The 18,372-nt window shown below is 42.7% G+C and overlaps 1 protein-coding gene across 1 annotated transcript in view; it reads right to left on the bottom strand.

The window, feature by feature from the left end:
* Positions 1-1,056: 1,056 nt before the first annotated feature.
* Positions 1,057-18,372, bottom strand: part of XIRP2 (xin actin binding repeat containing 2) — a 77,288-nt gene continuing 59,972 nt past the window's right edge. Inside the window, exons 7-9 of the mRNA XM_035133058.2 lie at positions 7,962-17,424; positions 3,585-3,718; positions 1,057-1,194 (exon numbers count right to left, since the gene is read on the bottom strand). Coding sequence (XP_034988949.1) covers positions 3,624-3,718; positions 7,962-17,424 — 9,558 coding nt within the window. The 3' untranslated portion in view covers positions 1,057-1,194; positions 3,585-3,623. The remainder of the gene's footprint in view (positions 1,195-3,584; positions 3,719-7,961; positions 17,425-18,372) is intronic.

The raw sequence follows: 18,372 nt of genomic DNA, 5'->3' as shown, positions 1-18,372 counted from the left end.
ACGGCGTTGCTAGCACGTGGTTTTTGACAACTGGCAATTTTATTATTATGTCGAATAAGACTATCTGAGGTAGTGGTAACTTTCTTTTTGATGCTTTCTTCAACAAGATTGAAAGCCTCAGTGGAATAGCCCATGTCAGGGTTAGTTCTACTGAGCTGTTCTGAATTTACTCTCTCTCTCTCTCGCCTCTCAAATGCATATTCATAGGGAGCGCTCTTTGCGTGGGTCAGTTCTCCTAACAGAGAGTGCATATCACCAAGAGAGACTTCCTGTCTCCCAATGTTCTGATGCGGAGAAGCGGTTGTACAACTGTTGTTGTTGTTGTTGTTGTTGTTGTTGTTGTTGTTGTTGTTGTTGTTGTTGTTGTAAGTGATATCCTTATTATTCAGCAATATGATGTCCTCGTCTGTGTTAGTAACCGGTATAACTTCCGCAACTTCAGCCTTGCTATTTCTTCCACCTGTCTCCTTTTCAGTACCCTTCATAGTCGTGTTACCACATTCTTTCACATTCTTTCCACTTTCCTTCTCCTTTTCTGATTCTTCAGCTTCACGCATTTTCCCTTGCCTAGTTTCGTTCCCCCCCTTTTTTCCTACTTCGCATGTCCTTGTCATACTGGTATTTGTGGCTTCCACTCCCTGAGATGCAGGAGTAGGAAAGGGCTGGCCATTTGATTGCGAGTCAACAGTTTCACCTCTCTTTTTCTCCTTGGTTTCCCAAATATAGTCATCGCCATTTGCCAGTTGATGCTGGTTTCGGTCACCCACACATGGATTTTGACAGGTCCTGACGGCCTCTTGTTCAGAAACTTCTGGTGGCCATTTTGGTTTATTCACTTTAACCTCCTCCTCGATAGAAAATGATTTTTTGGGTGTTTCCATAGAAGGAGGCCATGTAACGTTTAGTTTCCCCCATTCTGTGTTTTGTTTTAAATTCTCACCCAAAGTTTCACGATGCCCTCGCCGTCTGCCAGGATTTGAAATTTGATCAGTTGGTTTATCTGTCTTTGAGATGGATGGGTTAACTTCTTGAGCATGAACACAGCCAATGGGACCTTTTTGATCTTTGGGAATCCATAATTCTTTATGTTGCTTGTGTCCAAAACCTTCATCATAATTTCCTTTGGATTTGAAAAGTTGCTTGAAATGGGGTTTACAGTATATTTTTCCATGGAGAGAAGCGTAATTTCCCAAGCTGCCAAATCAAAGAGAAAGTGTTTTATGGCATCTATCTATCACAAATGCTCCAAGAATATCCAATTTTAGTTGACATTTTAAGTACCTATAAATAACAGTTTCTATAAATATGGCCCTAACTCATATCATTTTAGAAAAGAAATAATAAATGCATTTTATTTAATGTATTCTAAGAGATTATATATTCGATGTATTCTAACAGATTATGTCTACTAGCAAGTGATATAACATTCACTTTCAATGTTGGTTTTATAACTTTGTTTTAAATGTGGAAACTGTTTTTTTCAGGGCAATCTGCTATCTTCATGTGCAGGAAGCGGCACAAACCATAGCAGTGTACAGCACTAGACAGAAATTGTTCTTTGTGAGGCAGTGTGGAATAAGAGTAGGTTGAAGGTGCCTATTCTTTTGAGGGATCAGTCTTCAACTCACTATTGGGTTGTGGCCTGATCCAAAGTGGGTTGTAACAGGAGCACCACCACCATGCAAATATATGGCCAAAAGAAGAAGAAAGGAGTCCTCACATGCATGCCTGGACAGCTCAGTTGGTTAGAGGGTGGTGTTGATAATGCCAAGGTTGCAAGTTCAATCCCTGCATGGGGCAGCTGCATACCCCTGCCTTGCAGGGGGTTGGACTAGATCAGGCATCCCCAAACAGTGGCCCTCCAGATGTTTTGGCCTACAACTCCCATGATCCCTAGCTAACAGGACCAGTGGTCGGGGAAGATGGGAATTGTAGTCCAAAACATCCGGAGGGGCAGATGCCTGGACTAGATGATCCTCAGGGTCCCTTCCAATGCTACAATTTTGGGTTTAGGTTAAAAGTAGGTCACGGGTCTCCAAAGAAACCTGCTTTAAAATAAAATATTTCAGAGGATGCTGATAAGTTGGACAATACCGGCCACAGTCCACTCAAGATCTGTAAGTCCCGTTTATTTTACTGGAAAGGCTAAACATATATTTACCCTTTCTTAGTTCCCAATAGGAAAAAAAAGATGCTTAATTTTGATTGGTTCACACTCATTTTTACCAGTTTATATAGTGTGGAGAACTGCTTAGCCCATGAACCTGATCTGGACCACCAAACCTTTTTAACAGCTCACCCTTGACCCAATGTACCAGGAGTGGTAGCTCAGCACCATTGTGATGCTGATCAGCCCCACTCTCCACCCTGAGAGCAGGTCAGAGCACTCCAGAAAGATGAAGGAGCATCCCATCCATCGATTCATTTGCTTCACATTGAGCAGCTTTGCACACTATGTGGATGTTCCAATCAGAAACTATATGCGAGTCCCGCTTCCTATTTCCCAACAGGTTTGTGAAAAACATACCAAAGGAACACCAGACCTTACATCTGATAGCCACACATCTCCCTGCGTGGTATGTTTGCCGGACATTTCACACATGACCCCCGAAGTGTGGAAAGAGGAAGCACAACCCATTTGTACTTTCTGTTCGAACACTTTTCAGATAAACCAAGGTGTGTTTCAGATTCATTACACAAATATTGATTAACTGCAGCGTATTGAAATACAGAACAGCAATGCAAGCATGGTGAGGCTCCACCACTCACCTGACTGTTGTCTAGTCACATCACTACTATTCCTGGGAGCCAAATGGGAATGGGCAATGTGGTAAGGAAAGCAGTGCAGTGCACCTCTTCTCTTTTGGTTGATCTATACCAGGCATCCCTAAATTGTGCCCCTCCAGATGTTTTGGCCTACAACTCCCATGATCCCTAGCTAACAGGACCAGTGGTCGGGGAAGATGGGAATTGTGGTCCAAAACATTTGGAGGGCCGAAGTTTGGGGATGCCTGATCTATACTATGCTGCTTTTCCTTGGAATCATTTTACATGGTTTTTTTAATATAAAAAAATACATAAACTGATATATTTCTTTTCTTTGTTTTTTAATTGCATGATTGTATTACTCTAAGCTGTCCTGAGGCCTTTTTTTGAAGGGCAAGTAATGAATCTTTCAACTAAATAAATATTATGAGTTCCTTGGGAAACACGGCATATTTCGTGACCATGTGCATTATTATTTTGCAAACATAGCAAATGGAAAATAATTTCCAGGGGACAGATCCACCCAATCATTCTTGTCGCTCTGATTCTACCTATAAGACTTACATCACACTTTGAATCCAGCTCTGATAAGTTCTAAAATATGGAGAACCAATATTCCCCCACCTCCTTTAGATGGAAATGTCCGAAGAGAAAGAGCTTAAATGACCTGCCAAATGACCATTTCGGTGCTAGAGTTCAGCAGGAATTCCTGGCCTGTTGACTTTTGACCCTCTCTCTTGGATATCCCTCATATGAAAACAGATGCCGGCAATGACAGCATTTGTATGTCAACGTGTTAATTGTTCACTTCATCTTACCTTAATTTACTGCCACAGTGGTGACACCGGAAACATGATTTATGAAAGGTTTGCTTGTCGGCAACCAGGCATTCCATTGGATAGACTCTCTTTTGACAAAGTAGGCACGTTTCCTTTCCCTGAAGTTGCACTTTCTAGAAATAAATAAGACAGGGTCTCAGAGCTATTACTCATTTTCCTTCCCCTTCAAGCTCTGCACCAAATGTTTTGCCACCACTAAGAAAGCTGAAATGCTTGACTCACATAGAATTAACGCCTAAGATTCCAGTTCAAAGGGCCAAATAAAATCCACGTTGCATCGTAACCTATACATCCTTGAGAGACTAGGCTCACCTGTTTACTTGGAAGGCACAGATTGCGGTTTAATATTCCAAGAGGAAGACTGACTCATGCTCCCTACTTTAACATTTTCCCTGTCATGTGCCAAGCAGGAGCTTGCATAGTGAAGCTGCCTATTTCTGCAGCCGGAGCTCGCCCACACCTTCCCGCTGGGGAGGCGATGCATATGTTCCCCCTTAGCACATATTTCAGTGGAAATGCTTGTTTTTCCTCTTTCACTGCATTGGGGATTTTCGGCAGGCAGCAGATCATACATTTTTAAAGGGTTGGCTCAACAGCATTGATCAATAGTCCAAGACATTTTATGTTATTTACTTTGTTGAATCAGACCTGTTCTCCTTTGACAACGTGGATTATTACAGTGATGTTGATCCCTTTGTGTGTGTTTGTGTGTGGCTTGATGCTGTTTAGCAAGGAAGTTGCTGCCTAGGTTTCCACTGACCAACTCCACTCCACAGTCCCACCACCTGTCTACTGAAACTATAAACCAGGGCTGACTCACCTGTGCCCCCTCCCCCAGATGTTGTTGGATTACAACTTCCATAAGCCCCAGCTAAATTTGGCCAATGTTCAGGAATGATGGGAGCTGTAGTCCAACAACATCTGGGGGGAAGGGGCACAGCTTAGACATCCTTGCTAAAAAGAAGACACTTCAGAACAGATGATAGCAATCTGGATTTTTCTTTTCTTTTCTTTTTGAATTACATTTGGCCAGAAGAAGAGAGAATGGGTCTTGGAGAGACATTTTGTTCTTGAAATACCCTATTTAGGTTGAGCTATCTGTGAATATTTTACATGTGCTCCTCCATGCTTAAATGTATTGACACTGTGTTTTTTGCCATTTAGACCATTCATACTGTTATGTTGCTGAGTTAACTGTTTTTAGCGTTATTTAATTGGAATTGTTTATATTAAGTACTGATTTTTGTGAGAAATTAGCTTATAATTACTGTTGCTTTTGTACTCGGCATATTGATATGTTAGGAAGCAATCTGAGCCCTTGATCCATGTTCCTGGAGGGGGTTAGAATTGGGCAAATGTCACTTCTATCCAGCTCTGCTGAAAGGGTAGCTCTATTGCCATGGATGCCCCATGGCACCTACTGAAGATGGTACTGCCAGCTGTATTCCTGCTGACAGTAGCTGGTGCAAGGACCCCAAATGTGGGTGTTATATGGGGAGCAGCAGGAGTGACCAAGAGTTTACTGGGTCCTAAAATGGCCCCTTTTCAAGTTAGGGTCCTGATTTGGGCCTTTCTGCTGCTCATGCTCAGAACTGAAACAGGAGAGAGAGAGAGAGAGAGAGAGAGAGAGAGAGAGAGATGCCCCCACCTCTGCCAGAAAAGGTTTAGGTAAAGCAAGTTCTCCCCTTGAGGAGAGCTTGGGTTTGCGGAAGGGTTAACAAGACATTCCCGGGTTGTTGGGCGGGTCAGTTTGGATGGCCACAAGAGTGATTGGTGGTTTTGCTGTTGCTGGGGAAATTGTTGTGTTGCAAGTGTTTTGATTGACAGCCGTAGCAGTCTATATTCTTAGGAAGCAGTTTGCGTTTCCCTCTTGCTGCTTACAACGGATCTCCCTCCCTCCCTCCCTCCCTTTATTTAGGGGTTCTTTGCGCTTGACATTGCTATGCCTTTCATGGGCTCGCCTGTTTTGGAGTAGGGGCCTGGTAGGAATTTTGTCCACTTGGCTGATTGGCTGGTGCCAGGTGGTTTTTGCCTACTGCGTAGCAAATTGTCACAACTTGTAAGGTTGCGGTTAGGGCATTGGTTCAAATTGCATGGGGAGGGGTAAGGATTTGGCTGGGCTAGGACCACGCATGAGCCTCAGGGAGCATCTGAGGGAGAGGTGAAGGACGTGGCTCCCTGCCCCATCCTCTCTCAGAGGGTGCTCACCTACTGGCTTCCCTAGTTCACTAGTGGGAGTCAGATCTGTCCCAGGTGGGGGACAGATGGCGGGAATCAATGCCTAAGCAACCACTCACATTAGTTGTATTTAAATAAAGTTGTGGCCAAATCTATGCCAAACACCTTAAACTTAAATTCTGAGTGATGTGTGAGTTATTGGTGGTGGGGGGGATGTCTTGGTACCTCGACGCGCAAGGTGATGGTCCCACGACTCTGATTTTCCCTGGGACCAGGTTATTCTGATTCTGATTGCTCTGTTATTATACTTTTGACATTGATGCATTTACTGACAAGTTGTATATATTATTGCTATGAAGCACTTTGAGCTCAACTTTGCTGTTGGAAAAGTGGCTTGCAAGTAAACCAGATGAAATCCCTCACAGATGAAGCCCATCACCGCTTTTATTATAGTAATTAAAATGGATTAATATGGCATCAATATCATCACCCTATTGTTTTCAGTCTCTTAGCTGTGATATAACGACCTGAAATGTTTTTATTGCTGTTATTATGACCCTGATTATATTGCTTGTATTTTACAAGGTTTTTAATTGTTTTAAATCTTGTACGCTACTGTGGGAAAATATTTTGAATGAAGGCTAATCATTTCTTTAAAAAATAAATATCCAGGGAGGCCAAAAAGTTGTTAGGGAGGGGAGAGAAAGGGGCAGGAAAGCCCCTTTCTATAAGCTTCTTATTGTTTCCTATTCATGGGTTCCAAGCCCATATGTTGGTTTCACGTTTAAACTGGAACAGAGTGTCTGGAAATCCCAAAATCCTATGGATGCAATCCCCCTAAACAGTTCTGGTAGTGCAAGCATTTCTGGCTATGCAATTGAACTTCCCCTCCCTCTTTTCTTCCTGTCCAACCCCATGAACCACTTAAAGCTATTCCAGATGGTTGTGGAGAAACCCACAACATATTTTGGGGATGTGCAGGCAGAGAAGAGGGAGAGGAAGTTCTGTGGTGCAGCCAAAAGTGTTTCCACTAGCAGAACTATTTACCTGGATAGCATCTAGTGATTATATCCATAATTCCCTCGCTCCTTTTCACAATGTTTTTACTGCTCCTAGTGTCTTCAGTCTCTCCTTCACTATAACATGTATTTGCAATAGTATGAATGAAATGTTTGCATCAAATCAGTGCAATATTATTGTGCTTCCTTTCCCTGCTCCATCAATTTGTGCCCATCCCTTAGCCCAAACATCATCGAGAATGCCTTTTTGACAATAATTCCACACACCACAGAGTAGAACTCCAAATAAATGCAACATTTTATAATGTCTTCTTTCCCTCTCTCTGGCATTCTGAGGTTTCAGCCCTAAACACACTTTTTATAATTGGATCATTACCACGGAGCACATTGTAAGGGTTGGGCTATAAATCTCTTTAAAGGCCTGCACTTCACACTAGCACATATAAAACAAAATGAAGTTGCATTCAGGCAGGAGTAGCTAACCTGCCACTTTCCAAATGTTGATGGACTACAATATCCATCATGCCTGACCGTTGGTCATGCTGGCTAGGGATGATGTAAGTTGTAGCCCAACAACATCAGGTGGATGGAGATAAGACACCCCTGCATTATGGGCATACTATTCTAGGAAAAAGTCAAGCACTAGCCACTTTTTTTAAAAAAAGAATGATGGCTGCAAAAGACCACACTAAACTTTATATGCCATGCAAATCCAAAAACCTTCATTCAATTAAATGCAAAAAAACCAAACCCACACATGTTAGCATACTTTTAAAACTGAAGGAATCAATAAATGTCACTTAAAACAAATGTCATAGTATGTTAATTATTTTGTTCTAATTTTAGTGCTCAGGAAAATCTCATTCCCAGAAATCAAATATAACATTTGCCTTTTTCACCCGAATCTAGGTTAGTCCCACACTTGGCACATATATCAAAGCACATGCCTTTGGAAAGGAAAGGAAGAAGAAAGATTTCTGAGACACAGAGAGAGTTGGGGTAAGTGGGAGTGGAAAACACCAGCAAAGAATTGTTAGTTGGAGTTATGTAACTTCACTCTTCCGATAGACATATTAATTGCACTCCATGTTTCATTGCCATGGCATCATACTCTTCCCAAGCTGTTAATACCTGCTTCACACGCTGCATGCTTATTTACCACTGATAAACTCTGCCTCCTCATGGAAGCTACTTCTCACTTCTGCTTCGGCAGCATCAGACACAGTGTAGCCAAGGCTTTTGAAGACTCTCTCGCTTTCTTGCCAAGTCTTCTGAAAATTCCTTAGCAGCTCTTCTGGTGAATCAGCAGCAGAAATACCCAAGATGTGCCCTGAGATGACGTCTTCATAGGTTGGCGGTGCACGCTTGAAGCCAAATCCTGACTGCATCCCATCTGCACTTCGTGATGTGGAGGTGGCAGTTCTCGATTCCACGACGGTGTTCTCAAATGTATCCATGCCGGAGGAGCATTCGGTGTGGAACTTTGCATCAAAGCACACCGTGGGTTCCAACGGATGCTCTTTAATGGCACATTGCTTTTGCTTCCAATGTGCATTTTCCTTGGGTTCTCTTTGCCACTTGCCTGGAAACTTTTGGAAGCTATCTAATCTCTTCTCACTCTCTTCGGAAGTTTGGCTCAATTCCTCCTTCCTAACCCTGTGCCTTTCTTCTTTTATTTTACCACTGATTACACCATTCTCAACATACTTTTTCTTTGTTTTCAACTCAGCCACCGGCTTATCATGAAGTGTTCCTAACACTACATGTATTTTATCCTCACTCTCCTTGCCCAGTTTTTCAGATGCACACGGTTCCTTCCTTATGGGAATAATCAATTCAGGGACTTCGGCCTTCTGTGCAAGACCTTGGGGACCAGCCTTGGAAACCTCAATATTTTGAGTCCTGCAGACAGAGTCCATATTTTGTCCATGTGGCTCTAAGCCTTCTGGAATGTTTCCTCCCTTTTTGGAGATGTGAGTCTGGTTTGTTTTGGATTCTTCGTGAGCTTTTTTCACTGTACCAGCAGTTATTTGGGATTCATTTATGGACGACATTTTTGAAGTTAAAACATCAGATTGCCGTGCCTCAATCTTGATTTGTCGGCGGAGTGTTGCAGGAGATTTCACTATCTCTGACCTTTTTTCCACAATAGGAACTGGGGTTACTGATCGGTTTTGCGTTGCTCCTTGAGCGAGTTTTACTGTGGTGTCTTTAAGCTTGGCCAGCTGCTCAGAACGGCTTCTTGGAGGAGAGGGGGAGTGGCAGCCAACTGGCCGCTGCACCTTAGATGTTGGTGTAGTAGACCTGGGAGGTGGTGATGGTGGAACTGGGGTACTTTCCCTTTGAACAGGAGACAAGACCTCCCTGAGAGGAGATTCAATGCATCTAGATTCAATTGTAATGTAAGTAGGTGAAGGTGCTCTCATTCTTAGGGTTGAGGGTGAAGAAGTTCTGGTTTCCGAAAACCTGTGTTCACTAACTTGCTGTTTCATCTCCCGATGTGCCCTTGTGTCTTTGATCATCTCTTTAGTCTCCTGTGATTCTTTCCTGCTTGAACCAATGCTTACTTTAGCTGTCTTCTGCAATGATCCTCCAACTTTAGGGATCTCTTTCCTCGGTTTTTGGGGTTTCGTGGAATTCATGGCTGTCTGGATGGCCTCCTCAAAGGACTCAAGCATTTTGGTGGCTTGATCTTTGATCAGCGATAACTCTTCTTTCGTCTTCTCAACATCATTCTCTTGTGTGAAGTAAGCTAAGTTTTGCTTCCTGTCTTGTTCTACCAACCATTCTGGAATGACGTTTAAGAATGTCTGTAATGTTTTGAACCCATTTTTATTTGGCTCAGTTTCAAACTCCTTCACTCTGGACAACACCTGCTGTACCTCCTCACGTTTCCTCAAAAACTCTAATATATCTACTGGGCTTTTCTCATTACTCTGCAGTGATCCTCCTGGTGAAATGGATGATAATGCCTTTTTCTGTGCCAGCTCTTGTTTCATCTCTGTTGCCTTTAAAAGGCCTTTTTTCTGCTGTGTGGACTTTTCCTGGGCATATTCCTTTCCTTGCAGGCTGCTAGTTTTCTGGGACAGTTTCTTATTTTGGGCATTTGTTTCTGAAACAAATGTTTTCGCTTGCTGTGAGATAGACGTCTGTGACTCCTGATGCATATCAATTATCTTTTGCTTGACCATTTTCTCTGATTTATTGCTAACCTCCTCTTGTTTTCTTTGGATTATTACTTTCTCTTCCTTAGGGCAAGCAATGACTTGCTTCTGCTTTCTTTCCACAGCCAAGGAGACTCTTTCTTGCTTCATTTCTTCTTTCCCTGTTTCGTTCCTTTGAACTAATATTTGCTTCGCTTCACTTGAATCTTTCTCTCTTACATCCTGCTTGCCTTCTGTATATTTCAGGAGTCCTTTCCCCACATGCATCTTCTCATCAACGCTCACCTGGTTATTTGTCTTTGCGGTGCTTTGCTTTTTTCTTATAGAAGTGCTTACATTGTCTTTCTGCTTCTCTTGAACTTCTTGCTTCACAGCATTCTGGAGGCTAGTTCCCTCTTGCTTTTTATGCATCTCAGACTCCTTGTGGGTTTCATATGAACTTTGCTCTAAGGTGGGAAGCTTGACGGTTCTTACACTGAAAGTAGGGGAGACCAGTTTACTTCTGGGCATGTGCAAATGCTCCACATTTTTGTGTTGCTCTCCTGCATGCATAGGACGTTCTTCATGGGTCTGTACCTTCTGAGAAGACACATAGTGCTTTGTTAGGTTTTCTGACTCATGAGTTGATGTTTTTTGAGTGTGTTGCTCTGCTGAGATCTTAACAACGGTTTGAGACTGTTCAGCAGCTGATACCATTGACATAGACTGCAGTTTATTGCTTTGTGACACCACGACTTGTGCCTTTCCCTGACATTCAGGCTGAGTGGGCTGATCTGGAGCTGAGGGCAAAAGACCTGGCAGAGGGGTTTGATCCTGTTTGTCTGGTTTTAGTACTGGCAGACAGTGTTCTGGCTCTGTCTGAACTGAACTTCCCGAAGTTTCACTGTTTCTTCTCATAACCACTTTGCAAACATCTTGGGTTTGCTTCTGCTCCATCTGTTCCCTTTGCTGCCTATATTTTTCTTCTGCAATCATTAAAGGGGTTTTGAATTTTCGCACATAAGGCTTAGGACTTGCTTGTGTCACATCTGCTGGCAGGGAAGGAGATTTGACAAGCGGAAATGCATTTGTTTTCTTTAATGGCGAGGGCTCCAGCTTGATCACTTCCATAACTGATGCTGGCCTTCTAACCTCTTCAGCCCTTGCACAAACCCTTTCCTCTCTCTTTTCACAGCTAACGACATTCCTCGTTGTTGTGCTTTCCATGTTTTCTTCCATTATTTTTGTGGTATTGTTTTCTTGGTGCATCTGGACAATGCTTGGGGGAACTTTGTGAGATGCTTTAGGCTGGGGAGCTTCTGGCTCTTTCGTAAGTTCTGTTGGAGGATGTTTCTTGGTGTGAGGGGCCTTGCCAGGCTTAACACTGGCATGAAGCTGAGTCGACTGCTGCAAAGTGTTGTCTAGACGCTTGAGGAAATGTTCTTTCCTTTGCTTTGCCTGATGAACAGCAAAGGGCTGAGGAACAGGAGATGAAGCCAAAGCCACCAATTCATGCTCATCTTCGATAGGGAGCGGAGGTGGAGGAGGAAAATGTTCATATTCGGCTTTAGCCTGTCCTATGGGGGGCGGAGGGGAAGGAAAGCTTTGTCTGTCAGAAGCCATCATGAAATGAGTCAGAGGAGGAGGAGGAGGCAGAGGAAGATCTGCTTCGGATGAAGTCACTGATATTGGGGGCGAAGGGGGAGGCGGCGGGGGAGGCGGAGAATCGATTTCTGACCTGTCTGGGTTTTGGGGTTTTTTGGTTGGATTCCGTGGGTTTTTCAGCACACCTCTGAAGTCCGATGATGCAGCTTCCCCTTTAGACTTCCCTTGAAACTTCAGTGTGGATTTTTCATTTTGCTGAATAATGTCTTGCTTCCTCTCGGCTTCTTTAAATTGGCTGTGCATTTCCTGGGTGACTCTGACTTTTTTATTGGTTTTAATATTCTGTTCTGATGCCATGGAAACCTCTGCTTGGGTCGCCTTAACATTCTTTTTCTTCTCTTGGCAAACTGCCTTTGAATACTGAGATTGTTTTCTATCTTGCTGTGCCCCTTGCACTTCAACATGACCGGTTGCTTTGGAAATCATGCCAGTTGACATGCTGACCAGCTGCTCCGCACCCCTGCGATGAGAGCTGTGATCACGGGCTGACAATTTTGATTTTTCTTTCCTCTCCTCCTGAACGCTTATGTCAAAATATTCTTCATCTTTACGTTCCTGGAACACATTCTGCTTCTTTCCAGTCATTACTTGTTTTGCAGACGGTACAATGCCGGGTGAACAGCCTTTCTTCAGGATTCCACCTCCCTCTGACTTCTCTGTTCTTTCGTTTTTCTGAATACTGCTAGGAAGAGCAGGTTGATCAATCACATATTGATCTGTATGACTTTTTGCTTCCCCTTTCACAATGTTCTGGACTCTGACCTTATCCATGGACTTATCCACTTTCTCGGTGACCTTGTGCTGGGAATTAGATAAGCACTTCACATTTTTCTTATCTGACTCATGTGCCTTGCTGCTCCATTTCTGAACAGAATGGATTGCTCTGGTGCCTCCGGTGAGAACGCTCTCCTCCCCAGTCTTCATTCCTTCATGAAGTTCCCGGTGACATTCTTCAATATTATTTTGTGAACTTTCAGTTACATTAACTTGCTTCTTGACTAATGGCTGAGATGGCTCAGGCAGTTGCTTGGTGAGCCTCTTCATCTCTCGGCCTGTACCTGCTTGGTGTAGCTTTGTTTTAGTTTCTGTGGAAGTTTCAAGAGAGCTCGCTACCTCCATCTGAACATCCCTCCTGAGCATTTCTTCTTTGCTGACGCTCTTGAAAGACTGCTGTGCTGCTTTTAAAGACCTCAGTGTGGACTCAAGGTCACCTCGAACAACCTCTTCTCTCAATACCTGGCTTTTTGTGTGTCTTGCTTTCTCCAGAGATTCAATCGCTTGCTTAATATCTCCAGGGATGACATCAGGCTTTTCTGTTTCCTTCAGCTGAGAAGCTGATTCTTTAAGGGACTTCAGAATTGCAAGGATGTCAGCTTTTATAATTTCTTCCTTCTCTGTAACAGTTGTTTGATTTATGGCCTGGCTGAGGGAATTTAAAGCTGCCTTCAAATCACCCCTTATAATTTCTTCTTTGCATATATGACAAGATGTATTTTGTGGCTCTGTTGTAAAGATTTTAACTGCATTGCACACATCTCCAGGAATTATATCAGTTTCCTCAACTGTCCGCTGAATTTGAGACTTCTTTTTCTTAAGCAACAGTTTTGTAGCTTCAACATCACCACCAATTATTTCCTCCTCCTCCTCCTCTTCTTGATTACGTCTTGCAAATGTTTCATTTTCCCCTGTCTGGAGTAGTTTCAAATAATCTAGTGCCCCAGCTTCTATGCATGTTGTGAAAAACTGAACATTTCCCCTTTCTGAATCATCTATTTTAGGTCTTCCTGATATTTCATAATTCACTGCAGAAGAGAGAAGGCTATGAATTGTACGCTTCACATCGCCACATATCACTTCTTCTTGCTCGATTTTATCACTATCCTTTTTGTGAAAGAGAGAATAGACTGTCATGTTAATATCACCTCTCTCGTTTTCCTGAATTAAAATTCCACGTTTTACAGAGCTGTCCTTACTAAACAGGTTTTTTATGGCTTGCTGTATATCACCTCTCACTACCTCTTCCTTTTCAATATGAACATCTGTTGATCTATTCAGCAATTGCTCTTTTGCTAAATTCACATTTCCCTTTTCATCTTCATTGACTTTCGTTTCCCTTTCAACAGGGCCTGGTTTGGACAGCAGGTTCAACATGATGTTGGCTAAATCTCCTCTAATGATCTCTTCTTTTTGTATTTCAGGAGCCTCCTGATTCATGAGTTGATATTTTGTCATTCGGACATCACCAATTTCATCTGCTTCCAAGATGATCCCATGGGATTCTACGACTTTGTGAGAATAAAGTTCCTTTAAAGTTTCTTCCACACTCTTCCCTATGATTTCTTCCTTTTCAACTCTGCTTTCATTGAATTCATGGAAGGGAGTTGTTTCAAACAGCCACGTCGTAGTCTTTACATCTGCCTGAGGAATTTCTTCTTTATCTATTTTTGTACCGTTTTCATCAGTTTCCTTAATGGAGTCCAGAGGCTGGTTTTCAAAAAGCCACACTGCCTGCTGAACATCACCTTCTTGCACATCCTCCTTTGTTACTGTCTTGACATCTTTATACTCTGACCCCTCTCCTCTAATCTCATCCATGGTGTGTGTTTCAAATAACCAAGTAGACGTTTTGACATTGCCTTGCTGTATTTCGCTGACACTCACTGTTCTTACATACATGCCTCCTTGGCTTTCTTCAGACTCAAATAATTTCTTGTTGGCTTTCACGTTGCCACCCTGCACACTGTCAACTGTGGGTACAATGAATTTTTCCTCATCTGAAATGGTGTCCAGCGGCTGTGTTTCAAATCGGTATCTGACTGAACTAACGTCTCCTTTCTGAATATCTTCCTGGGTGACAGATTTTATAACATACACATTATCTGATTTGTTTATTGATCCTAAAGGCTTGGTTTCAAACAGCCACCGTGTTCCACGTACATCCCCATGAATTACTTCTTCCTTCTTCACGGTAGTCACCTCATGATAATACCCTTCTTTGTCTTGAATTGCATAAAGTGGCTGGGTCTCAAAGAGCATTCTGTAGCTTTTCACATCGCCTTTGGCTATTTCTTCTTCACTTATGGTTTTCTTGGTGCTGACATCTACAGAAGATTCATCTTTAATCTGGTCCAAAGAAAAAGTCTCAAAGACGAAGCATCCTTTCCTCACATTTCCACCTTGTATGTCTGTAACAGTTTTAACTGAGGTCCTGTCTCCCTGGTGGTCTGTTATTTCATCAATTGACTGGTTCTCAAAAAGCCAACAGCAGCGCAAAACATCCCCTTTCTGTATATCTTCACTTTGGATGGTTTTAATTTTGTTCACAACTTCCTCTGAGCTGACATTTATTGAGTCTAACGATTGATTCTCAAATTTATACCGCATGGTGGAGACATCTCCAGGCTGGATGTCAATTTCCACCACCCGCTTGAGTTCTTTCTCTTCTTCTCCTTGGATATTTTCTAGGTTTTCAGTCTCAAAAAGGAAACAAGCTGTGCGGACATCACTTCCCTGAATGTCCTCCTGCTCCACAGTGTGAAGTTTTATGGCTGTTTCTGTTTCTTCCCTTATTGCATCAAGAGGCTGAGTTTCAAAGAGCCAGGTACAGGTCTTGACATCTCCTCTGTGGATTTCTTCACTGTCTGTCATGACCTTCTCTTTGTCGTATAGAGATTCCATTGGCTGGGTTTCAAATAACCACCTGCATGTTTTAACGTTCCCCTTCACAATTTCTGTTGTCTCAGTCTGTTCTGTGCTTTCTTCATCTTCCACATTGCTAAAGTATTTGATGGAGTCAAGGGGCTGAGTTTCAAATAGCCACTTGGCTGTTTTGACATCACCTGACTGTACTTCTTGTGAGGAGATCCCTTTGATGACCTCAATTTTTTCAATACTCTCGTCAAACTGGTCAATGGGCCTTGTCTCAAACAGCCACCTGCAATTCCTGACATCCCCTTTCACGACCTCCTCTTGTCGAATTGTTTTAACCTCATGATATTTTCCATGTCTATCTTGGATGGCATATAATGGAGTTGTTTCAAAAAGACCTTTGTTTAATTTTACAGCACCTCTTGTTACACCTTCCACATGGATTTTACATGAGTCATCATGTTTTCTTAAACGGCACATTTCAAATGCATGTTTGCAGCTGCTCACATCCCCCTTGTCAATTTCCTCCAGTCTCACAGTTCTTATGACTTCTTTCCTTTCCTCTCTAATCTGTTCAAGGGGCTTAGTCTCGAAAATCCATTTCTGGTGCCTCACATCCCCTTTTTCTTCCTCAGTGGCAGCCATTTTCTGAAGCTTCCCAACATCTGGGCTATCTTTCAGCATATCCATTGGTAGTGTTTCAAACAAGTGTTTTGTGGTATTTACATCACCTCCTATTATTTCTTCTGTGGGTAGAGGATTTTCATCTTCACTTTCTTTTAGAGTGTCAAGAGGCTGAGTCTCAAAAAGCCAGCATTTTCTGCAGACATCAGTGCCTAGGATGACTTCTTTTTCCACCACAGTTTCTTCAGTCTCCTCCTTAATGGCATCTAAAGGCTGGGTTTCAAAGAGCCATTTTGCCCTGCCTACTTCACCTTTGACACCCTCCTCCATGGAGATTCCACGGACAACTTTGATTTCCAAGGAATCTTTGTTGATTGTGTCCAAAGGCTGCGTTTCAAACATCCAGCGCACTGTCCTGACATCTCCTCTCTCAAGGTCTTCTCTGTGGACAGTTTTAATCTCTAGCATTTGGCCCAAATTGTTTCTAATAACATACATTGGTAGCGTTTCAAAATGCCTTATACTTCTCTTCACACCGCCTTTAATCTCCTGTAATTCAGATCGGAGCTGCAGCAGCTTAGCTTCATCCACTGAATAAAGTTGTCCAATGCTATCCAGATGTTGTGTTTCAAACATATACCTCACCGTTTTCACATCTCCACCAGTGATCTCCTCATCAGAGGTTTCATTGGATTCCTGCTCTTTCTCATGGTGAATTTGATTCATCGAGTCCAGTGGCTGAGTTTCAAACATCCACGCGGCTGTGCGGACATCGCCTCGAGCCAATTCAGGAATTCTGTCTGCGCTTTCTGTGTTGTCTGAAGAATGTCCACCCAGTGCATCAATGGGCTGGTTTTCAAACATCCAGGTGGTATACTTAACATCCCCACCTGCAATGATTTCTTGGCTGGCAATGCTTTTAACATTGTCCGGCTCAGGAGATTCATCTTTGATGGAATCCAGAGGCTGATTCTCAAAGATCCACCTCATAGATTGGACCTCTCCCTTGAGGATTTCATCCCACTCCAGATATTCCCTTTCTGGGCTCATGCACTTCTGAGGGCTGCTCTCTGTGTTTTCAAAGACGTACCTCGTCTGCCGTACATCTCTTGCAGCTGAGCTGCTTGTTTCAGTGTCACTAGACACGATATCAGAAATATCGTTGAAGTAATCTTTTTCCAAATTCTTTCTCAATTCTGGGTGGATGTGTTTGTACAAACGCTTTAATTCGTAAAGGTTTCTTTGCTTGGAATACAGATCTTTGGGAAGGGGCTGCTTCGATGGAGAGGGAGAGGATTCAGGGGACTGGGAAAACTCTGTCATTTCAGGTGGAGCCTGTAGTAAGTCTGGAGAAGGTGGAGGAGGGAACTCCTCTGTACTTGCATACTTGGAAGAGCAGCTATAAGCTGCAGTCGAGGCAGCAGATGTGTACTCGGTTCCCCTCGCCATATATATTCCTTGCTGTCTATTTGTAGAAGCCACTTCAGCAGAAGAGGAAAAGGCTGCAGAAGGCCAGGCCGTTTCTTGATACTCATTTTCAATCTTTAGGGGACAAAATTAGTTGTTTCTTTTTTAAAAAAAACTGTTTCCTTGAATTCATTCTATATAGTTCACTCAGTCCTACCAAGTGCTAAGCGGCAGGGGCTCAAATTCCTAATCTACCTGAGAACAAAACTAATGTCCAACAGTGTGATTCAACGTATTGGGGAAGCACCATTTCTCAGTAGTAGAGCACCTGCTTTTCAGGCAGAAGGTCCAAATTTCAATTCCTGGCATCTGTAGGCAGGGCTGTGAGAGTCCCCAGCCTCTTATGCTTGAGAGCTGCTACCAGTCAGTGTAGACAATAATAAGCTAGATGGGCCTACCTGGAAGAAGGCAGCCTCCTACATTTTATGAATTAGAACTGGTGCAATTCATTCATAGCCTCCATTACTTCAACAAGGTAGTTTGTACCGATGTTATTTATCTGCACTATAGTATATACACATTCTGAGATAATCTTGATCTTGCCTGCTTTTATCTCATATTAACAGATGCAGCAGTCATATGCCTATGCCTTCTTGTAAGAATTGTAAATAGACAGAACACAGAGCATGGAGCCAGCTGGTTTTTACCCGTAAGATATCATTTATCTACACTATAGTGTGTGTGCCTTCTTCTAAGACTTGGAAATGGAATACAGAACATGCAGCCAGAGAAAAAGAATTTAACAGCACACAAAGGATATTTTAAAAAGGAAAGCTGTACCTTATAGGTGGGTGTTGATCAAAAAATACGCTTAAGGGTGTTAGAGAATTCCAGATTATGTCTGTAAAATTTAGACTAAACACTTGCCAGATCTTCCTGGATATCCCCTAAACAGACCTAAATATAATTTAGTATACAAACAGCACTGTCCTGTGAGTCACTTTATATTGGTTCATGGGATCATGCTTAAGGAGCCCAATGTTGCTATGACGCTCTAACAGGTACATGGGAAGGTAAGGGGGG

Source organism: Zootoca vivipara, chromosome 1 (genome assembly GCF_963506605.1).
Source record: "Zootoca vivipara chromosome 1, rZooViv1.1, whole genome shotgun sequence".
NCBI lineage: Eukaryota > Metazoa > Chordata > Lepidosauria > Squamata > Lacertidae > Zootoca > Zootoca vivipara.
Note: the sequence above shows the minus strand (reverse complement) of the source record. Positions and strands in the feature narration are given on the sequence as shown.